Source organism: Cyphellophora europaea (assembly GCF_000365145.1).
Source record: "Cyphellophora europaea CBS 101466 unplaced genomic scaffold supercont1.5, whole genome shotgun sequence".
Taxonomy (NCBI): domain Eukaryota; kingdom Fungi; phylum Ascomycota; class Eurotiomycetes; order Chaetothyriales; family Cyphellophoraceae; genus Cyphellophora; species Cyphellophora europaea.
In genome coordinates, this window is record NW_008481811.1 from 191,635 (window position 1) to 213,665 (window position 22,031).

At 55.1% G+C, this 22,031-nt stretch overlaps 11 protein-coding genes across 11 annotated transcripts; 7 read left to right on the top strand and 4 right to left on the bottom strand.

The window, feature by feature from the left end:
• Positions 1-776: 776 nt before the first annotated feature.
• Positions 777-1,337, top strand: HMPREF1541_05346 (uncharacterized protein; the record flags this gene model as incomplete). The annotated part of the gene is made up of 1 exon (XM_008719686.1): positions 777-1,337. The coding sequence occupies one exon, from the start codon at positions 777-779 to the stop codon at positions 1,335-1,337; it is 561 nt and encodes a 186-aa protein (XP_008717908.1).
• Positions 1,338-1,727: 390 nt separating this feature from the next.
• HMPREF1541_05347 (uncharacterized protein) lies at positions 1,728-1,895 on the bottom strand (the record flags this gene model as incomplete). The annotated part of the gene is made up of 1 exon (XM_008719687.1): positions 1,728-1,895. One exon carries the CDS (start codon positions 1,893-1,895, stop codon positions 1,728-1,730), a length of 168 nt encoding a protein of 55 aa, XP_008717909.1.
• Positions 1,896-4,656: 2,761 nt separating this feature from the next.
• Positions 4,657-5,678, top strand: HMPREF1541_05348 (uncharacterized protein; the record flags this gene model as incomplete). The annotated part of the gene is made up of 2 exons (XM_008719688.1): positions 4,657-5,017; positions 5,065-5,678. 2 exons carry the CDS (start codon positions 4,657-4,659, stop codon positions 5,676-5,678), a joined length of 975 nt encoding a protein of 324 aa, XP_008717910.1.
• Positions 5,679-5,996: 318 nt separating this feature from the next.
• HMPREF1541_05349 (uncharacterized protein) lies at positions 5,997-7,074 on the top strand (the record flags this gene model as incomplete). Its single annotated transcript, XM_008719689.1, has 2 exons — positions 5,997-6,015; positions 6,071-7,074. 2 exons carry the CDS (start codon positions 5,997-5,999, stop codon positions 7,072-7,074), a joined length of 1,023 nt encoding a protein of 340 aa, XP_008717911.1.
• A 436-nt stretch (positions 7,075-7,510) lies between these two features.
• On the bottom strand, positions 7,511-7,843 carry HMPREF1541_05350 (uncharacterized protein; the record flags this gene model as incomplete). The annotated part of the gene is made up of 1 exon (XM_008719690.1): positions 7,511-7,843. One exon carries the CDS (start codon positions 7,841-7,843, stop codon positions 7,511-7,513), a length of 333 nt encoding a protein of 110 aa, XP_008717912.1.
• Positions 7,844-8,153: 310 nt separating this feature from the next.
• HMPREF1541_05351 (uncharacterized protein) lies at positions 8,154-9,113 on the top strand (the record flags this gene model as incomplete). Its single annotated transcript, XM_008719691.1, has 1 exon — positions 8,154-9,113. One exon carries the CDS (start codon positions 8,154-8,156, stop codon positions 9,111-9,113), a length of 960 nt encoding a protein of 319 aa, XP_008717913.1.
• Positions 9,114-9,936: 823 nt separating this feature from the next.
• Positions 9,937-10,974, top strand: HMPREF1541_05352 (uncharacterized protein; the record flags this gene model as incomplete). The annotated part of the gene is made up of 1 exon (XM_008719692.1): positions 9,937-10,974. The coding sequence occupies one exon, from the start codon at positions 9,937-9,939 to the stop codon at positions 10,972-10,974; it is 1,038 nt and encodes a 345-aa protein (XP_008717914.1).
• Positions 10,975-12,545: 1,571 nt separating this feature from the next.
• HMPREF1541_05353 (uncharacterized protein) lies at positions 12,546-13,788 on the top strand (the record flags this gene model as incomplete). The annotated part of the gene is made up of 2 exons (XM_008719693.1): positions 12,546-13,341; positions 13,400-13,788. 2 exons carry the CDS (start codon positions 12,546-12,548, stop codon positions 13,786-13,788), a joined length of 1,185 nt encoding a protein of 394 aa, XP_008717915.1.
• A 306-nt stretch (positions 13,789-14,094) lies between these two features.
• HMPREF1541_05354 (uncharacterized protein) lies at positions 14,095-15,794 on the bottom strand (the record flags this gene model as incomplete). The annotated part of the gene is made up of 4 exons (XM_008719694.1): positions 14,095-14,560; positions 14,660-15,295; positions 15,369-15,496; positions 15,555-15,794. 4 exons carry the CDS (start codon positions 15,792-15,794, stop codon positions 14,095-14,097), a joined length of 1,470 nt encoding a protein of 489 aa, XP_008717916.1.
• A 592-nt stretch (positions 15,795-16,386) lies between these two features.
• HMPREF1541_05355 (uncharacterized protein) lies at positions 16,387-16,800 on the top strand (the record flags this gene model as incomplete). The annotated part of the gene is made up of 1 exon (XM_008719695.1): positions 16,387-16,800. The coding sequence occupies one exon, from the start codon at positions 16,387-16,389 to the stop codon at positions 16,798-16,800; it is 414 nt and encodes a 137-aa protein (XP_008717917.1).
• A 598-nt stretch (positions 16,801-17,398) lies between these two features.
• Positions 17,399-18,621, bottom strand: HMPREF1541_05356 (uncharacterized protein; the record flags this gene model as incomplete). Its single annotated transcript, XM_008719696.1, has 4 exons — positions 17,399-17,959; positions 18,008-18,197; positions 18,244-18,458; positions 18,505-18,621. 4 exons carry the CDS (start codon positions 18,619-18,621, stop codon positions 17,399-17,401), a joined length of 1,083 nt encoding a protein of 360 aa, XP_008717918.1.
• Positions 18,622-22,031: the final 3,410 nt, after the last annotated feature.

The following is a 22,031-nucleotide window of genomic DNA, read 5'->3' on the forward strand; positions in this document are numbered from 1 at the left end:
TTTGCGGAGCACAGTGTGAGGCTCAAGGAGCGGGAGGAGAAGCAGCAGGTTGCGAAGGGACAGACGGAGGAGGGGCAGGGGCAGGCTGTCGAAGAACCGATTGCGGAAATGGCTGCGGAGGAATTTGAGCTAGAGAGGCGAGAGGAGCGAGTGGTCAGAAACTACTTGGCTGTGCTGGATGGGCTGATGCGTACACCAGGCGATCGTGGACTGGCTGAGAAAGTGTATGCATACTTCGACCTGATCTGTAGAACTTATCAGGGTGCACTAGAATAGGCTTGAGACTCTCTCAGGCCAAAGGAGAAATTGGGTTTACCAATGACCCAGCAGCACCATACTAGAGTAGTGAACGAAATTCGCCAAACTCAAAGCCTTGCCCCTGGTGTCACCAGCCTCGTCCGGGCTACCAACCAATCAATGCCCCTGGGGGAGATCTACCATACATTCACTCCCATTTCCTGATCATGAACTTGCAATGAAGCTTACAGATTCTGTAAAGCCATAATAGACAACGTGTATTTCCAAAACATATAAAGGACTATAGTCGCAACACCATTACCACAATCTCAACCAGCCGCCTCCCGAAATCATGACGACATCTTCTCGTCCCGAACACACCCCTGTCTTCCGACCTCAAGATCAGGCCGACTAAACCTCCTACAATATCCCCCATTCCGCTTCCCATCACCACCACTCTCGCCATCATCTGCATTCAATCAACACCAACACCATAACTCACACAGCCCCCGCTCCCACACACCACCCCTCCCCCAACAATGGCAGCCCCCTCGCACATAACTCTGCAGTCCCTCAGCGGCACCTACAAACTCAACAAACGCCTCTCCGACGACTTCGCCCAAGTCCTCGCCCTCCAGGGCGTCTCCGCTCTGGTCCGCACCGCCGCCTCTGCGGCATCCATCCACCTCAGCATCACGCAACCGGACCAGCAGCACATCCGCATGGCGCAGAGCGTCACGGCGGGGCACATCCCGGGAACCACGGAGGAGTATGTCCTGGACTGGAACTGGCGGGAAGGGCAGGATGGATTCTTTGGGAGGGTCGAGGGGAGGAGTCGGTGGATTGGAGTGGGGGAGGTTGGGGGCACGGGGGTTTTGGCGGGTGGCGAGGGTTTGAAGGAGGGGCCGTGGTTGCGGGGGGATAGTGAGGGGAGGGTTATTCAGGCGGAGGGGAGGAAGGAGGGGGAGTGGGAGGCCAGGCATCTTTGGGGTTTTGAGGAGGTGGGTGGGGAGAGGAGGCATACGAGGAGGGTGTACGTGAGGAACGCTCAGGGAGAGGAGTGGAGGGGTGTCATGGTTTATGATTGGGTTGGCGAGTAGGGCGGGCCGGGCACGGCGCCATAAAGAACCTGGCGCAAGACTGTGGTAGCTGGAAAAACATAATGCTGCTGTATTTGCTATAAAGATTCGTTACTTCGTAGTACCCTAACTGGCCTCTGGAAGTCACACGCTAGCGAGAGGTCGCAACAGGCGTCGCAAACGGCACAGTGGTAGTCACCAGCTCTGTGATGGTGATAATGTTGAGATTCGGCGGAACGGATGCACAAGCTTGGTCGGCACATACACCGGGAGACTGGCAAATTTGGCCTGGCAGGCAGCAAATGTTTCCACACTGGAATTGGCCAAGCTCCGCCAGACAAAGCTGAGGGTATGGCTGGAAAGTTGCCGTACGGATGATGGTTTCGACACCTGTCTCGACCCGCGTGCGTACTATCGTGATGGTCTCCAGGACCGTGCTCTCGTACGAGCTGGTGGTCGTATAAACAGTTGTGGACAGGGGACAGCTCGGTTCATTTGGCCCATTAGAGGGCAAGCATATTGCCTCATTGTTGGCATTCGTGCCGCAGACCTCGTTGGTCGCACAGCACACCTGATCATAGAAACCGCAGGGGTTCGAACAGCCGCCAGAGCCCGTTCCTCCGCTTGGTTCGCATTGCGCAATGCCACTGGCATCGGTGCGACAAGTCTCACTGGCGGCGCAGCATAGTGCCCCGTTGAAGCCGCATGGGTTGCTGCAGGGGCCGCTGACCGCCCTACACGAGCCGACTGATTCACAGTATTGGCCTGCTTCGCAACAAATGGTGCCGCATGGCGTCTGTCCGAGAGAGAATTGGCATGGAGGGGCCGTGGTTGTCGGCTCTGTGCCATAGAAGCTGATGGTAGTTGTGATGGTCTGTAGATCGGTGGCTATGTAAGTTGTCGTGAAGTAGTCTTCGTTGCCGGAGCTGGAGGTACTGTAGATGCTTGTACTGATGACAATGTATGTTGTAACATAGGTGGAAATAGCGTATTGCCAGCTTCCAGGATCTGCAGAATCTGTGCGTATGGGGTTAGCATACGACTTTGACGTAGAATTGAGAGTGTACCTGGTGGAGCTTCAGTCGTCTCCCTTGCATCGCGCTTGACTAGGTGAGCTGCGGAGGGGAATGCTGAAGCGAGTGAAGCCAATACGACGGTACAGGCAAGATTACCAAGGCAAAGCATCATGCCGGAGCTAGAGATTGTAGGTCTGCAGCAATTTCGGACGCGGCTCAAGCGATAGTTAATGGTCTGAATACAGATTGGGTGCTTCCAATGTCAGAGAACGCGTTGGCAAGCCTCGTTGCCAACGCATCAGTCCTTCAGCTTTGCAGCGTAAGTGGCTGGGGTTAGCACCACGGGTTTTCAGCTGAAGGACTAGCTGAGCAAAGTGCATACTATACGCCGAGAAACACGAGTGCCAAGACGAGAGTCTGGATCTTTGAACCGCTCGTTCGTCGACGCAGTGGTATCCCTGAAAGTTGGCTTCGAGCTTCGCAGGATGAACACTTCAAGGCCACGACATGTTGTAGCCGGTCTCAAGTCCGAGATGAAGGGCATTGCGCCGTCCTAAAGTGCCCGGGGGCTTCGTAAGTCGCTAGAGTCAGTTTATAATAACCAATGCAATCGCCGAAGTACTGGAGGCAGCGGGCAGAAATATTCGTAGAAGTAAGGAATCATGCCATGGTGTTGCTGGCGGGCTCACAGATACATGGGGAAGGAAGGCAGACGAGCTTGAGATGACTTGAGAAAGGATCAATCCAGTGCTCCAGGCTGTTTCCACAATCTATTGGCATGTGCGGCCCAAAATGACCCGCTCTCCGGGCGCTGCAAAATGTAAGGATATATTTTATACACGCAAAATTTGGTGCCAACAATCATCTCCAAATCTGCCGGGGTAGCTCGTAAGTTTCCGCGTATGCTTCCATCTCAGACAGCCTCTAACGAATCCTCAGAATCGGTAGAGCGTGTGGCTCTTAGTCCATAAGACACCTCAAGGTCGTGGGTTCGAGCCCCACCTTCGGCTCAATTCCGCAAGGTCCTTGTTTTCTTTTTGCTTTTTTGGCACTTGCTACCATAATGCGTGCAGGCTCTACTGGGATCGAGCGGTGTATTGAGTACTCTGTAAGCGCAAAGAGAAGTCCAGGGCAGATAACTTGGAAGGCAGCACACCTCGAGCTTGGGATCGGTTTCTAGTGATAATCTCGGGCGCGGAATAGAGCTGTACCTTGTCCATGCTAGGGCTGTTCAGCGCATAGGTACCTACCTACCTAAGCAGTTTCTCTGTGCCGCAGAAAGCACCATGGACAAACCACTGCCTTAAATCCACGCCAATGTCGGCCGGGTCTGGGTTCGTGTGCCATTATCCTCATCACCCTTTGCTCAGAAGGTAACACATCTTGATCGCTACTGCGGGATACTGATCCGCCTGCAAATGCCCCCAGAAGACCGGTACATTTCTATGTGATATCATCGCGAAATACAGATCCTCGATGTTTCTCGCCGGCGAGAAGCCCAGGGGCTGGGCCTACTTCATGCCAAGGTGTTTAGGACGGATGGAAGGGGTGTGACTGGCCGCCGCCGGGCTCCGGGCTTCGGCTATGCCTTTGACCACATGCTTGGTTCCTGTCACCCCCGCATGCCTCCCTCTCTTCCTCCAAAGGCGCCTACGGACGAGGCTCAATTGGAGCACATGCAGATCCCTGAAATCCTGCATGGGCCATCTTTTGTTACTCAATTGTCACCAGCATGCCCAAACGGAAAAGCTAAGCTACTGGCCGCCACAGGCCCCTCTCATCGTCAGAAGCTAGTCGTCAGTTCTCGTGACTTCAAGTAGCTGATCGCCCCAAGCTGCTAGCCCCCGGAGAATGCTTTGGTCAAATGCGGGTGAGCGAGGGTTGGCAGGATGACGTCCGACTCAGATCCGTGCCTCGGTGAAAAGGCTCGCGTTCCAGATTTCGTCCTCGACCTTCAGCTCAAAACCATCGGATCATAACGGGCTCTGCAACTTGAGTCACCGCGGTAGTGAAGTCCCGGCGCGTCTCTTTGTTCCGAACATATTTCTGCAACTGCTGCTTTGCTCTGAAATACCGTGCTGTGGCCGATTTGTTTCTCGTATACCTAAGGCGCGAAACGTACGACGAGAGGAACTGGACCAGCTTCGATCAAGCCACAACGTTTCCCACCAGCTTTGCAACTGCCCTAATTTACAATAATCACTTGATACGATCTTCGACAGATCTCGTTCATCCCACTTCAGAGCTTGTGTTGTCTTTTGCAGAGGTCAACTATCATTGCATGCTCAACCTAGAGCATAAATTGACGTCGGGCGGCTACAACCATGTCTGCGAAAAGCGTAAAGGGCGAGGGAGGCAAGAAGCCGGCCAGCGCTGTCACCAACTTGGTTGCTGGCGGTGGTGCTGGCATGATGGAAGCCCTTGTCTGTCATCCTCTGGATACGATTAAAGTCAGAATGCAGCTGTCGCGGAGGAAAACGGCACCCGGACAGAAGAAACGAGGCTTCCTGGCGACTGGAAAGGATATTGTCAAAAAGGAAACTGCCTTCGGTCTGTACAAGGGCCTGGGTGCCGTCTTGACGGGCATTGTCCCCAAAATGGCCATCCGGTTTACCTCTTACGAGTGGTACAAACAGCTCCTGGCAAACAGCGACGGTGAGGTAACCTCGACAAGAACGTTTTTCGGTAAGTGCAGCTAGTTCAGGACTGCATGCCCCGCTGACGCGATCCAGCTGGTCTCGGCGCCGGTGTAACAGAAGCGGTGGCTGTGGTCACGCCCATGGAGGTTGTCAAGATTCGAATGCAGGCTCAGTACCACAGTCTTTCCGATCCGCTCGATGTACCGAAGTATCGAAGTGCGCCGCACGCTCTCCTGACTGTGCTCAAGGAAGAAGGCATTGGTGCCATCTACCGCGGCGTGTCACTGACCGCTCTACGGCAGGGCACCAATCAGGCAGTAAACTTCACTGCCTATACAGAGTTCAAGGAAATACTGCAAAGATTGCAGCCCGAATACCAGAACCAAAACCTACCGTCCTACCAAACTACCATCATCGGATTGGTATCAGGAGCGATGGGACCATTCTCCAATGCGCCCATCGACACGATCAAGACGCGTCTGCAGAAGACGCCTGCGGAACCCGGCCAGACTTCGATTGGTAGAATCACCATGATTGCCAAAGACATGTTCCGACAAGAAGGCGCAAGAGCCTTCTACAAGGGAATCACCCCGCGAGTGGCAAGAGTTGCGCCTGGTCAGGCTGTGACCTTCACCGTGTACGAATACCTCAAAGGGAAGATCGAAAATTCCAGCATGGCATTCATTGGTGGCAAGTATGAGGAATAATAGGCTCCGGTACTCTGTTGAGCATTGCTGGAGTTAGTATCCAAAAAGCTGGCGACTGCTCGGACGTGTAGTATACAGCATCGAGATGGAGCTATGAGCGTACGGTACCAAAGTCATTATAGAAGTTGAAGATCAAACGATTCGCTTGCATGAAGCACGGGCGCCGCAGGATCCACCCTGCAACTGCCCACTGCACCCATGTGCCAACTGCTTTCTGCCCTCACACATCTGCTTGCAGAGAACCCAAGCCAGCGTTTCCCTCCTCTGTGATCCTCTCGTAGCCGTTCCACTCCTCTCGACGACCGCCTCCCCGACAACATGCAGTCCGGAATTTCAGGTACTGCTCCCTCCACTGCCCCTCCATCCGTACGCTGACCATTCCACCCCTGCAGCCTCCGAAACCCTACACGCCGCATTCGCCGACTTCCTCTCATCGGACGCCTTCGCCTTGCCCGCCACCATCGACAAAGAATCCATACAACCCTTAGAACCCATACCTTTCTCCGGCGACTTCAACTCCTCCCTCCCCTCGCTCGCGCCCCACCTCGAGCCCAAGACCCCCATCTACCTACTCATCCGCAAGACTCCCTCCGCTTCTACGTTTACAGCAATCACATACGTGCCCTCTATCGCTCCCGTCCGCTCCAAAACACTCATCGCCGCTACTCGCTCGTCCCTTGTGCGTGAGCTGGGTCTCGAGAAGTTCGAGGACACCCTCTTTGTCACCGATGCCGAGGAGGTTCTTGAGCCCTCACAATGGGCTGAGCGGGCTGGCGGCAGCAGCGGCAGAGGAGTTGACCCCAATCTATTGAGCCAGGAAGAGCGAGAGCTGCAGTCGGTCAAGCGCGCCGAGGAAGAGTCACGGCATGGAACTGGCGGGACGGCGCTGGGTGGCATGGGCGGCGGGCCTACATCAGGGGGCAGCAAACTACAGATGAAGATGACGGACGATGCGAAGAGTGCGCTGCAGAGCTTCTCGTCTGCAGGCGCCGGTAGCGTGATGCAACTAGGCATTGACATTGCTACGGAAACATTGACGCTCCTGAGCCAGCACGCTGATGCGGTGCAGCCGGCGGAGTTGGCGCGGTCGATACCAAGTGACCGTCCCACTTATTCATTCTACCGACATCCGGCGGCGCCGGACACCGCGCTATTCCTGTACGTTTGTCCGGGGACGAGCAAGGTGAAGGAGCGCATGGTGTATGCGTCGAGTCGGAGCGGAGTCCTAGACGCTGCCAAAAGCGGGGGCGTCGAGGTATCGAAGCGCCTAGAGGCCGGCGATCCCGAAGAGATCACAGAGCAGCGGCTCAATGACGAAGCTGGCGTGTCGGGCGGTGCTGATGCAGGTGCAGCCAAGAGTGGCTTTGCGAGACCAAAACGACCTGGCCGTAGATAAGTCGAGGTTGAGACAATAAGCTGCTGAATCGAGGCCATTCCGTAGACATATCATGATGAGCTCCGCTGGGCTAGGTTTGAGACCTAGTCAGTCGGTAACAACATTGGCCTGGTTGATATATGTCGATTGTGTCTTTCCCTGGTATGATATCCTGGCTTTCCACCGGGCGCTCTGGCGTCTCTCGCATCGCTGTCCAGGTTTTGTTTGTATTGCAGATGGCAATGTGACCCCTTCAGGATCATGTCTGACTGACCGTTTCCTCGAAGAGCGCCCACCCTGGGGTGCAAGCACATTTCCATCCTGCTAACCGGGGTTCAGGCTGCAATCAAATAGGCCTGTCCCATATTCACTCGACAACGACCATGGGCCTAGCCAATGTAGCAAATGCAAAAATCTTAATCTTGGCCAGTTCAGCCACCGAACCCTACGCGCTCGCTCAATACTGCTGATTCCGAAAATTCTTCTTCTGGTAAAACAGATCCGTGCGACTACTTCCCAGATTAATGATCTTGGGACACCCGTCGCGATCCTTCTCGAGGCGCGTGCACTCGAAGCAGTAGAAGGCGTCGGAGATGCCCTCGCCGCCGCACACGATGCACTTGTTCTGGTAGTTGCCAAAGGAGCACTCGTCGCAGACGCGCACGAGCGTCGTGGGCCGCACGTACGAGTCGCACACGGGGCATTTGCCGTCGCATTTGTCGCAGAGCCGGCCGATGCTGATGCCGGGCGCTTTGCGGCACATGACGAGGTCGGGGTGGTGGCGCGACATTGTTGGGTACGGTGAGTGTTGAGTTGGAGTAACGAGGTTTAGGTGTGAGCTGAGAGGTGCGGGTGCGTTTTGTGGTTGAGGAAGAGAGATGGTGTAGATGTGAGAATGATGCAGAAAGTCGATGCGTTTTGGGGTGGCCATGCGGGACAATTTGTCAGCCTCGTGGAACTTCTGCGAGGCTCTGAGCACGTGCGCTAAATTTGCGGAGGAGCTGCTCTTGTCTCCGCAGTGGAAGGTCACGCCTGGGAAGACTTTGTATCCCCAGAACACCGCGCTGACGAAACACACGTATCGCTCGGACCAAACGACAATGATCTCGTCCGCAGTCGTTGTGCCGGACGCACCACCACCCACTTTGCCGACTCCAGACGAGGAGCCAACATCCCCGTCTCTAAAACGGCGGCAGTCGTCCGATGCAGATGCCTCCCCGGAGGCGGTCAAACGCCCGCGCCTGGAGACCGCTACGGTGAATGATTCTCAACGCCCCTCTCCGCCCCCTTCAGCGACAGCGACATCGCCATCACGGCGAAAGTCAACACTGCCCGCCGGCGGCGCCGCAGCCGAGAAATCGCGCAATCGCCGTCTCTTCGGCGGCCTCCTCTCCACCCTCTCCGCATCCTCCTCCGCCAGCTCCAAAACGTCATCTGCACACAAGCGCCGCGACGAGATCGAGGCGCGGCAACGCGAGCGCCTGAAGCGGGATGACGAGGAGCGCACAGAGGAAAGGCGGCGGAAGAAGGAAGAATTGGACGGCCAGAGGAGAGGAGAGCAGGTTCGGTGGCAAGAGGAAGCTATGCGGAGACGGCACGCCAATATGAGAGCTACGGCGGGGTGTTTGCGAACTAAGGCTGAGCCGAGGATCTATTGGCGGCCGTGGGAGATGAGGCCTGATGAGGAGAAGAAGGTTGCGGCGCAGGGTGAGGAGGTCGAGGTGGTGGTGAGGCGCGAGCTGGAGGAATGGGGGTCGCGGATCGGCGAGGGCGCCGGCGACAGACGTGAGGACCAATCTCGCGGTGACAAGCACAGGAAGCATGAGAGGGATGAGGAGGCCGGCACGAATGGTCACACGGGTGACGAGACACCTGAGACTCGTCCAGGACCGGACGCAGCGAGCTCAGAAGACGACCCTGCAAAGACAACGAACGACCAACCTGCCACTTCGGAATCTTTGAGTCCGGAGCAAGCAGGCTCTACCGAGAAAACGAAGGATGATGATCATGGAGGCGATGAGCTTGTCGAGGGACACGACGAGGATCAAGTTATCTACTGAGAGATTTAGCTATCGGTACCTGACGGGTCGCGACCCATGTTACGTCTGGTCAATGGCCAAGAGCATCGAACATATCGAGACTTTAAATCTGGAGCATCTCTCCCCCACAAACATGGGGAGGAATCCCCCCCTGACACGGCTGTAAAGAATGACAGCAGGGTCTAGCGAACGAGATGCAACCAGTCAACAGCGTGGTCTTTGTACTGGCTACCAGCAATGCGTTCCCTTACAGCTTCGTGGTCTCGGTACCGAGACCCTCTCGAGATCACTAATCACCTGGAACAATATCCTGCACGCACTTCCTGCCAGATGTGCGACGCGACTTCTCCATGAATAACACCAGCATTGCTCTTTACGAGCTGCAGAAGACGTGTTGGCTCGTAGTTCAAACATTGATCTCGTAGTTAATTGGACGTTCACTGGCAGTAAGCTCTGAGTCTTGGCGCCCCGCCTCTCTGCGTATGGGCCTCGGCATCTTCGGCCGGTGCGAATGGATTGAGTATAAGGCAACCTCGATCATCTCACGGCTTGCCCGCTTCGTTTCTTACCTTCTGCTCCACGACGTACAAACACCTGCATAAGACCCTTGTAAACCCCTTCCATTCATCACGCTTAGGTAACTTCTCCGCTTCGGCACCGACTTTCGGTTCCCTTACCATCAAGAAACATCTCGCTGTGTGTTATATTTGAGCAGCGGGTCGAGCACATCCGCTCTGGATGTCAGCTTACCACTGTGCATGAGCTAGCGACTCACATGACGACTGTTAAGCACGAGATACACCCTCTATATAACGACCCTCCCGAGGGTCAACCACCACCTTCCATGTCCGTCAACAGGCTCAAGCCGTTCCATGACCCCCGTGTCAGCCTCCGCTCCGCACACCTCAACGGCCGCACCTATGGCTACATCTACGGGCCCCGTGCTGCCAACACGCCAAACCGAGGCACGATCCTGCTGATCCACGGCTTTCCCGATATGGCCTTTGGATGGCGGAATCAGATCCCTTACTTGCAGTCCCTCGGCCTTGATGTCATCGCGCCTGACTGCATGGGCTATGGTCGCACCGACTCGCCCGAGTACACGCTCCGCGATTACACGTACAAACGTATTGCAGACGACATGGCGTCGCTCCTTGCCCAGCTCGGGCTCGGATCCGTGGTTCTGGGCGGCCACGACTGGGGCGGCGCAATCGCTTGGAAGCTGGCACTGTTGACGCCGGAGCTGTACAAGGCTGTTATGGTTATTTGCACCCCGTTCACACCGCCGTCGCCCAAGTACGTGCCGCTCCAGATACGCGTCGACACGGTACTGCCCAACTTCGGGTACCAGCTGCACTTCTGCTCGGGGGAGATTGAGGAGGCCTGTAACTCGAAGCAGGGCATTAGGCAGTTCCTCACGAACACATATGGTGGGAGGACGGTCAAAGGCGAAATCGCGTTTTCGGCTCAGAAGGGCATTGATCTGGAGAAGCAGAAGATGATGGACAAGCCGAGTCGGCTGCTGAATCAGGAAGAGATGGATTTCTATGTGCAGGAATATGGTCGACATGGCTTGAGAGGTCCGCTCAACTGGTATCGCACAGGTGAGCTGAATTACCTGGACGACATGAAGGCCTTCTTCGGCGACGAGAAGGGTTCGGAGAAGGAGATCAAGGTGGAGCAAGAGACATTTTTCCTTCTCGCGAAGAAGGATATGGCATTGCTGCCGTGGATGGCGGCGAAGATGGGTCAGCGTATCCCGAAATTGACAAGACGGGAGGTAGATGCGGGCCACTGGTGCCTGTGGGAGAGGGCGGAGGAGTGCAATGAGATGATTGGTGAGTGGCTGCGCACAAAGGTCTTCAAGGAATCGAAACTCTAAGGGCTGATTCTGGCGAGGACGATGGGATGTGAAGGTCAAGCTGTGTCATGTTCTCCAATACTCACTGTTTTATATCGTAAGTTGCGATCGTTAGTTGTATTGAAAGCCTGGCGACAGTGCTGCAACGTGGACAGCCTCGTGGCAGCCGGGACGAGGCTCAATGCCAAGACTGTCGTAGGCGGGGCCCGCTACCTGATCTCAAAGCGACCAGCTCAGTGCATGAGACAATCTGCATCAGTTGTTCACACTGGATCTCCTCAAACATCAGCTCGCAAATTTCCATGGCTTGTCAAGCTCCCCAGAAAGCCTAAGCCCAAGCCCAAGCCCATCGTGGTCGAGATCCTTTCCCGTGGTCAGCGTAACGCTTGGACGCCGGCAAAAACGTCTCCGTCATCCTCCCGCATCTCTACTGTCCTCTGAAGATGCCCGATATCGTAGACGAAGCTCGAAGCTCGAAACTCCCCAGATCTCCCATGATATCGTGACACATAGGGAGCTACGTTCTCGATACCTATTAAAAATGACTGCCGGCAAACGCTGCTGGGCGAACAATCAGCGGTGAGGTCAAATCTAAGTTCGTCACGAAGTTGGCCCACCATTTCGGATCGACAGGGGTCTGCGGAGCCAGGGACTCGGTTCCTTGCCTAACAGAGGAGGTGCAGAATTAGACTGCTTCACTGCGACCCAAAATTTCCTCCATTTTGCAGACATTACTACCCTCGGGGAATGTCGGGGCGCACGTGGGGGCACCCTAGCTCTGTGACAGGCTTGCCGACCCGAAGAACGCCAGAAAGCAAAAAGCTGCAATCGCCCACGAAACCTCATGCACGATAAGAGATGAGGCGATCTGGCCGAACACATCTCTGACGCCTTCACATCTGACCCTGGCACGCATGTGATTGTGCGTGCTCCCCAAACACACAGGAGCTGAGGTTGGCGCGACCGAGCTTTTTCACATTTTGGTAGCGGAGCCGATCGAGACCCTTATGATGCTTTGCTCCTGGAGCTAACCCGAAGCATCGCCGTAACACCGGCCCATAGCCAGGGTCGTTCACCCAACAGATAAAAACTTCCCGCCCTAGGAGAGGCGGTGTCCTAGCAGCAATACAAATTGCGGATCGCCCTGCCTGGACTACCTAGCCTCGGGCCATATCCGAAGGCAATTCGGGTCTATCTGACTTGCACAGAACGAATATCATTCAAACCAGACATTAATAAGTCTGGAGTGGCTGATTTTTGCCTACAGCTAGCTGTCGGTGCGGTCGCAGGATGCAGGGCACCGCCAAGGCACCCACCGAGATCCGGCCTTGGCAACGATGAGCTAGAAGAGATCAAACTCGTTGCAATATCCACATTGTGGACCCATGGTCGCTGTCTGGCGCAATTGCCAGTCTGGAACACTCTGGCAAAAATCTCAACCCTTTTGTGGATGAGAAGGTGAACCGTGCTGCGCCTCGCAGGCATGGAGTTTCCCCGTTGCCCGTGCCCAGGATACGGAGCAAATATATAGGAGAGCGCCGTGGTGCTCAGCTTCCCTCGCATCTACTCCGACTTTGGAAAATTTTACGGCCATGGACGACTCGGTGAACCTGAAGGACTCGGTAAATCTGAAAGACCTAAAGGCGGCTATTCCGGCAAAATGCTTTGAATCATCTGCTACACGTTCACTCACGTACCTCGCCCGCGACATCATTTATGCCAGTATCTTGGTGACCCTGGCTCTTCAGATCGAGCGCATACCTTCTCCGGCTCTACGGATCTTAGCTTGGGGCGCTTATACGTACCTGCAAGGCTGTGTCGGCACCGGACTATGGATTCTTGGCCATGAATGTGGGCATGGCGCGTTTTCGCCGTACGGAAAGCTCAACGACTGCCTGGGGTGGCTGATTCATTCTTTCCTCCTCGTGCCATTCTTCTCTTGGAAGATCACTCACGCCCGCCACCATCGATACACTGGACATCCCACGAAAGACGTTGTTTTTGTTCCCGAGAAGGAAGAGGAGCTCCGTGCTTCTAACCCTAGCCGCCTCGAAGTTCTTATCGACTACGCCGAAGACACTCCTATTGTCACGCTGGCTCGACTTCTCCAGCATCAGCTGCTTGGCTGGCAAATCTACCTTTTCCTGTACCCGACTTCTGGCAAGAACAGCCTTCCCGCCAGCGAACAGTCCAAGAAGTCGCTCGATCATAGCCACTTCAATCCACGGAGCCGACTCTTCACCGACTCTCAGCGGTGGTCGATCGCTATCTCAGATCTAGGCCTTATCTTGACCCTGAGTTTCCTCGCTGTTGTTGCTTCGCAAGTGGGCGTCTACAAGACCGCGCTCCTCTACTTTGTCCCTTACTTCTGGGTCCACCACTGGTTGGGTAAGTTACTCTCCGAGAATCCTGCTGAAGATTCCGTCACTGACCTGTACGCCAACAGTCGCCATCACCTACCTCCATCACACTCATCCAGATGTGCCATACCACACCGAAGAGTCATGGACCTTCACTAAAGGTGCCCTTGGCACGATCGACCGAAGCGTTGGCTTCGTCGGCCGCCACTTCTTCCACGAGATCGTCGACTACCACGTTGTACATCATCTCTTCCCCAAGATCCCTTTTTACCACGCCGAGGAGGCCACCAGGGCCATTCAACCTCTGCTCAAGGAGCAGTACTTCGAGACCAAAGACGAGTCCTTCATGAAGTCGCTCTGGAATACGTTCCAATCGTGCAATTACGTTTCGGGATCTCAGTCCGGTGTACCGGGCGAGGACGGGAAGATGTACTGGGTGACTAAACGCGCCGGCAGCAAGACGTCACAGTTGTAGTAGACCGATACCCATTATAGATCGATACCCCGATAGACCGATCCGATCATTCAGCGGCGATGATCCAACTCTGGCGCTGCAGAGCAGAATCAGTACTGGAAATCATCAGCAGCCAAAGAATTTGTCGAAATCAAGTAGCAAGAAATTCAAAACAGGCCGTTGGGCCACTTGATTCATCAGCCAGCGGCTTACTGCGGGCATCTTTCATTCGATCACTTATCATACCTTACTGCGGCCAAGACTCCCCAGTCGACGCCACACGTAACCTCCTCGTGACACTTGCGCCGCGTCAAAACAAACTCACATCTACACAGTCCTCCCCTTAACAGGCCACCGTCTAAAGGCAAAGAACGCACAACAATACAATCCCGCCGCGAACGCAATCAACGCCGCCCAAGTCACGAAGCCGGTCAAATACCTCGGCCCGTCACTACTCGGAAACAGCGCGGCGCCATACAACTGCCCCGAATTGCCAATGGTGTTGATAAACGCCATGGACACGGCGCGCACATTCGGGTCGGCGTTGGAGAGCATGTCGGCGGCGAAGCCGAGGGCGACGGGCGCGGCGGTCCAGACGGAGGCGGTGATGAAGCACAGAAACACGTAGCGCGACGTGTAGTCGAGGATGCCGGCGGCGAGGGCCGCGAAGAGGGCCCCCGCGCTGAGGATGATGCACACGGCGATGCCGCGGATGTGCGTGTGTCGGTCGACCCACCAGCAGACGGGCATGGCGACGACGAAGGCGACGAAGTAGATGGGCGCGGTCATGAATCTGGTAGGGGGGTTTTGGTCAGTCGGTGGATTCCCTTTGTGCCTCTGGAAGTCATGAGGTTGTTGGGGGATTTTCCCCCCCCGTTGGGAACAAACTTACTGCGCATTGACGGCCGTGTAGCCCAATCCCCGCACCAACATGGGGAAGAAGTACGAGAAGGAAAACGGGCCCAGGACGCCCAAATACGCGATGGCCAGCAGCCACACGCGCCAGCTCCGCAGACAGCCCGTCAGCGTCTCCCAATGGCTCATGTGGTTCTCACCGTCGGTGAAACTGATGTTATCAGCCGCCAGCCTGTCACACGCCAATTTGCGCTCTTCGGGGGTCAGTTTCTTGCAGTTGGACGGATAGTCCATGAGGCAGAAGGGTGCCATGAGGCCGACGCCGACGGTGGTGACGCCCTCGACGAGGAACAGCCAGCGCCAGCCCGCGATGCCGTGCGCGCCGTCGAGGCTGGCGGCGATGGCGCCCGCGACGATGCCGCCAAAGGCGCCGGAGAGGATCCCTGCGCTCAGGTAGCAGAGGTAGCGCTTGCTCTGCTCGGCTTTGCGGTACCAGGCGGAAATGATGTAGAGCACGGCGGGCGAGAAGCCGGCTTCGGCGATGCCGAGCACGAAGCGCACCATGATGAGCTGCAGCGGGGTCTGGACCAGGGCCATCAGCCCCGCGACGGTGCCCCAGAGGACGACGATGAAGGAGATGTACAGCGAAGGGCGGCTGCGGGCGAGGATCATGCTGGGCGTTGGGTGTTAGCTTTGTGCTGGGCCGGCACGCGATGGACAGCTGGTGCGACAGCGCTGCGACTTACTTGGACGGCACTTCGAACACGACATAGGCCACGAAGAAGGAGATGATGGTCAGAAAGTATTCATTGTCGCTCAGGTCGAGGTCCCTTTCCATTCCGGCGATGCGCGCGTTGCCGATGTTGCTTCGGTCCTGGCTTTCCGTCAGTCTTCGGGAGATGCTCTCAGTATCGGCCGATTGCGACTCTTACCATGTAGGAGAACAAGTAGAGGATCCATATCGAGGGCATCAACCAGAAATCTATCTTGCGCACGAGCTTCTTCTCCTCGGGCGTGCCCTCGACCCAGGCCGGTGGGACCGGTTGCGCTTCGGTCTTCTCGGTGTACTCAACTTCGGCGGCCTTGGTTTGGTCTCGCTTCTCTGAGGTCGAAGGTCTGGTCTGAAGAGCCTCCATTTCGGCGAGGGCAGTGTCCTTGTTGACGGAAGCCATTGCGACGATAGGCTCAGCTGGAATCGCGTATGCTGGAGGGACTGTGTGTTAAGTTGGCAAGGAAAGGAAAGGAGACCGACTTTGAGTCAAAGGTCCACCGCGTCTCCTTATATATCTCTGCTGATCAGCTTGGCTTCAGAGCACGGACGCGGTTGGCGTTGGAGATATGGGGTGCATGCCAAGCGAGTCTGGGGTATGTATGTTGGGGTTCGCCGAGGTTCTGAGGCCGGAGTGCAGTGTTCCTGGTGCTCTCACGCCTTGAATTAGCGAGATCCTCGCCGGCTTAGCGATTCGTGCGGAGTTGACGTCTTGGACGCGAGGTATTGTGCAAGCCACATACTGTAATGGGTGGCTGTCAACCCCAAAGCCGAGACATCTCCAACCACACCACACCACGTTGCTTCACACTCTTTGCAACACTCGGCCCACCGATTGGAAGGATCAATTGATGGGTCCCCAAGCAGCCTTTGATCGCGACAATGGGGAAGCCATCGTCTGGAGCAGATATCGGAAGCCAAGCGGATGCCTTGAAATCAAAGTTCGCCGCCTTCCTCGGGCCGAATCAGGCAACTTCGCCCTGCACATTGCTGACATGATTGAAGCAGATCACACGGGCCTTCCCAAGCCTCCGGACCAGCTGCCCTTAGACATCAACGTCAAGGCCGTCGTGGGCGGCATCTGGCTGTACCGCTATTTAGCTGCACGGCGCCATGACGGCTACATGGGCGGCAATATGACCGTCATGGCCAGTAGCGCCGGCCTATACCCCGCGGAGGGCTTACCGGTGTACAGCGCGAGCAAGCACGCGGTCGTGGGGCTCGTGCGCAGCGCGGCCAAAGGCCTCAAGAAGGAAGGCGTGCGCCTCGACGCCATCTGTCCGGGCCTGGTTGAGACGGCGCTGATGCCTAGGGAGGTGCTGGAGGTGTGGTCCAAGGAGCATTTGACACCGATAGCGACGGTAATCTGGGCGCATGACGCGCTTATTGTGCAGGACGACAAGACGTGACAGACGGTGGAGGCGACGCAGGAGGATCTGTTCCGGCTGAGTCCCGTGCCGTATCCGAACGAGAGTGAGCGCTGGATCTACGAGATTGTGCGGCGTATTGGCGGAAGCTTCAGAAGGAGCGCGTGGGGAGGATGTGAGCATGCCGGTAGGCGGAGGAAAGATTGGGCCGGTGTTTCTGAACAGGAGCTGGGCATTCCGTAACTCGCCCCGATTGCCCAACTCATCGGCGTGCGCGGCCGGTGGGAAAGGATCAGAAGTACGGGCCGTCAGTAAAGGCCTCTTATGTACAAATCAAGATACAAAGACCAAGTCGTACATGTTCATTGAATAAGACGCCCGTGGCAGGGGGGCCTAACAGCCTTCGTCAATCTCGTCAACGCCGTCGCCTATCCCAGAACACCCATAATACCCATGCCTGCCCAATCACGCCAAATTGTGCCACCCAAGACCCATACTCCTCAAGCACCTCAAACGAACACGCCGTCAACATCACATGGCATCCATATCACCCTTCAGCGCAGTCCCCTGCTGATCATTCAACTCTAGATGTCGAGGTTCACGACGGGGGCGGGAGGAGTGACTGCATGCCGCGTTAGCTTCAAGCGTTAAAAGGAGAAAACTGAAACCTACCCTCAATGATAGCCGGGCCAGCAACGACGGTGGCAGGGTCAATTTTGCCGCCCGCAGCAGCAGCGCTGGTGATAAGCACATAAGTCTGGCCGAGAGCAATGGCAGGGATCTGCGCGGCGATGTTGCTGCCGGAGATAGTACCCTGCACGCTAGCAACATCCAGGCCGGAGACAAAGGTGACATAGGCACCGGCGGGAATGGTGGCATTGGCGGTGAAGACGACATTACCGCCGGCAACGAGCTCACAGGCCATGGGCTCGGGTGTGGGGTGGTCGCCGCCGTTCCAGCCGTTGCCGGTCTCGTTCTTGCCGCCGTTGTAGCCGCCGCCGTTGTTGTAGCCGGGGCTGCCGGGCTTGGGGGCACGGCAGAGAATGCTGCGTTTGCTGCGCCTGGTCGAGGTCTTGGGGCAGGACTCGGTGGCGTTGTAGGCCAACGCGGGCTGGGGCACGAATGGCAGCGCCGCGTTGGTGGCGGGGCATGAGGTAATGAAGGCACCGGCCAGCGTGAAGACCGAGGTCGGGTCAAGGGGCTAGATGGGTGTTAGTAAGGGTATTGATGTTGATCTGTTGAGACTCACCGTGCCGTATGGGCTGGCGAAAGGCACCTCGGGAACGGCAGCACGCTGGTAAGAGGTGTGCAGAGCCTCGGTGACGAGAATGGAGCCAGCGACTGTCAGGTAGTCCTTGCTGGTGATCAGAGGCGCACCACCGAGATAGGCTGATGTGCCAACGCCCTCAAGAACGGACGAGAGGGTGATGAATGACTTGCTGGGGACATGTTAGCGTGTGTTCTGCAATGTTCGAACTTGCTTACACATCGGTGTAGGGGAAGCTGTATTGGCAAGGCTCGACGGGAGTGACACCGGCAGCGCTCAGGGCAGAGGTGAGAAGCGCAACGTGGCTCTGCTCGTCCTCGGCGATGCGGCGGAGATCCTCATAGTAGGTGGCATCGTAACCAGCCTTGGAGAAGTCGGCTTCGGAGAACTTCTTCAGGGCTCCGACATAGAAAGCATTCTCGAGATGTTCGAGCTGTTCTCGTCAGCAGGAGGTCTTGCTTCGTGGATGCTAGCCATACCGTCAGAGCAAATTGGAGAACGGTGGCATCGATGTTGGTTCCCTGGCGCTTGTCGACGGGGGAGGCAGCAACGAGCCCAGCGCCAATGGTGCCGGCAAGAATGGCGTTGAACTTCATTATGGCGGTTGGACGGAATTATTTAATTATCAACACAAGCAATCTGAATTAGTTAGTAGTTAATGAGCGTGGGTTCGAACGAGCGTTTGAGTAATTGAGTCCAGCTGTGGCAGGTCGCCTTGTTTTGTACTTCCATGCTGATGGCAAAGTCTGGCATTGCAGCGACATGCGGAATCCAATCTCAAGCCAAGAATTGGAATAACGACGGTGAGAGTACAGCAAAGAATCTGCCTCATTGTGATGGAATGTCCAAAGAGATCTGACAGCGGGACGTGTATTCGGAGAAGATCTCCGGCGTCAATAACCCAATCATATTGCGCTGCATACACAACAACCGACCTCTGTCGATCATCTGGGGAAATGGTCACCAATGGCATCCGGCTGGCAGCAAAGTCAGATGACGGAGAGAGAAGAGCTGGCCAGAAGGTGAGTGGTCAAAGGGTAAATCTGACAGCGAGGGAGCGAATGAGAGTAGAGTGGCGAGACGCTCAACCATTCTTCTACCCCCTTGTAAACCTTAGCACATTCGATCTCGAAAGAAACCCTAGAGGTAGTTATTATGATTCCAATATCGGCTACGTGACTGCGCAGCGAATCGTGCCTGGAGATCGACGGCCCTCGGAGATCCTTCACGCTTATGCCACCGCATGAAGTCAGACAACCCGCAGGCGCCCGTAGAATGAGAAGTGATCCTCAAGCAGCCAAATTGCCTGCCCTTCGAGCGGATGGGAACAGCTATGTCCAAATCAAATCTTTGAACTTCTTTTGAGGTTTCTGTGGGCACACAATGACTATTGGTCATTCGACCTCACTGGTTGGCATTCATATATACAGGTTGTATGGAATTGCTTGTTAGCTGTAGTAGCCAATCTCGGCGATTCGAATTCCGGTGCCAATACATTCTGAAAGGTGGGAGAACTTCCGCCCAAGGTGAATGAGGACAACAAATCTCCAGTGTCAAGGTTTCAATCCCTTTGAGAAGCATGAGGATCCTCAATGGTCGGAGATGCTGATACATCGTTCCAGTACGGGTATCTAGTACGTTAGGTCTCCTCTATGCTTACCCAGAGCCGTTTCAAATGAGATCCAATCGCGCATCGGCGGTGGTGTCCTCCTCCGGGTCAAAGCTTTGTACCGCATGGACCAATGCCAGTTCTGTACTCATTGTGATCACCAAGGCTTGAACTCTTGCCCCAACCAGATGTTGCCATTTTGTGTGAGCAAATGCTTCCTCTCATTCATCCATAGTTCCTGCACGGCTTTCAAGCTCTTATCAAACTCATTATCACTGCTCTTTGCTGCAGACTGCAGTCAATGGGGTGGTGTGTTGATGGAGGCGGTTCTACTACATGATTCCATAACGTATTATGTATCACGACGCTTCTGGTCAAATTTTGTTTTCTGCCGTTATGGTATCGTCGTAAAGAGTCCTGTCGCAAAACGTCGGAAGTGCACTTGCCCCGCGTCCGTGGGTTATTGATACAATTATATTTGCATCTATGATACGAACGCTCATAGCCGGATGCATATCAGGGGAAATAGAATGATCCTGTAAGCAGTGAATGATAATTTGGTCACTACAGTAACGGCTTTCAAGGATACTCTGAGTGTTAGATTTCTCTCGCAGCTCCTGTCTCTGCTTCCCGGCAACTACGAAGCTGCGTGAAAGAGGCAATAAGGCAACAAGGCTTGGCACGCCTTCGGTCGACACTTCCGACGAAATGCAAAGACTGAAGTTGATCTGACATGACTTTAACTCTCTCGTCAACGTTCTCCATCGAGTTTGACCTTCTTTGTCGCGCAAAGGTCGTCGTAAATCTTACATTTTGCCCACCTTGCCTTGCGCGGTGCCTTCCTAGCCACCTATTGGCCTTTCATCAGAATCCCATCGTCTTCCGCAGCTTACATGTGGGCAATTGCTCAAAAACCATCACCAGCACAATAATTCGCGCACTCTACCAGCATGCAATCGGTCAACATGACGCAGTCGCTGCTATGTCTCGACGACGATGCTCTCCTGATGATCCTTGATCTTATTCACCGACAAGACCTGGTCCACTTCGCTCTCACAAACCGTCGCATCCATAAGCTCGCTGAGAAATATATGATCGAGCTTCGCAAGCTCACTCAGTGTTTCTCAGTGATATGATTCGGTGAGCACAAGGAGTACAGCCATTGCACTGCCGAAGTTGTGAGTCAGCCTATCCACATTCTGCAAGAGATCGTTCGCAATCCACGGGTTCCCGATCATATTCGCTACCTCCACCACCCCTACCGCGCTACAATCAGATACTCGAGAAAGGAATTTTGCGATCTCTGCGAGACAGAGCAATACATTCAAGACCTTCTAGGAGATATTGGCTTGGATTGGTCTGATACACCATTGAGAATCAACGGCTCACGCACCACCGGCCCAAGTCCGCTGTTTGAACTCGTTGCCCTTCTGGTCTCAGAACTATCAGTCATACGATTCGACTCGTCTTGGGAGTTCATCAACCACTTGCATATGTTGTCAGGCTTGTGTGAGGAGTATACCGTCCTCTCTCATCCCAGAGCAGGAGTCGTTCCTACAAAGCTTGCAAACCTCACACACCTGCACATTTGCCTCGGCAAGATGACGAAGGCAGACTTGAAGCACCGAATCTACAGCGACCCACCCGGCCATTTGACTCTGGACGTGAAGTGCACCGGTAACGACCTCGAAAATATCTGGCATCCTCTGAAGCGCTTCGCTGAGTCGTTATCGAGCCTGCGCATGATTCAAGTCCTCGGAATGCGGACGGGGACACATCGTGCTTCTAGTTTTGGGAGAGAATTACTTGTTGGATGCTCAAACATTAACACAATCTCTTTAGTTGATCCCTCTCATGTTGACGAGCTGTACGTCGATCATGCAAGATATGTAGATGTGGTGGAGCAATCATGGAGCACCATGGTGGAGATTGTTGATGCGGAATCATACCGGGAGATTCGCATAACGAAGAACAAATGAAGTACCTCTTCCAAGAGGTGGATGTCTTGGGTGGCCGCTGCGTATTCGATGGAGACACGCAACCCAATTGACGCCAAACTGCAGACTCAGGTTGCGCGAAGTGGAAACCCAGGTAAATTTCCAAGCCAGCAACGTCCGAGGAAGTGCCTAGCCTCAACACCAAAACTGCCAGGACAGAGCAGCACACCGATTGATCACTAGGTGATCATACTTCGACGGGCAGACCAACAGTCGACGATGCGAACACATCATGTCAACGGGACACGAAATGGAATGGTTTTCAAATTGCCACAAGAACGACTGCCACACACCAAGAGCCTGGCCTGGAGAACAAACAAGAGCAGTGAGCATTGCCTTCGAAGCAGCATTCTCCTAGCTCACAGCCTTCCCCAAGGGACATCTTTACAAACGACAAGCT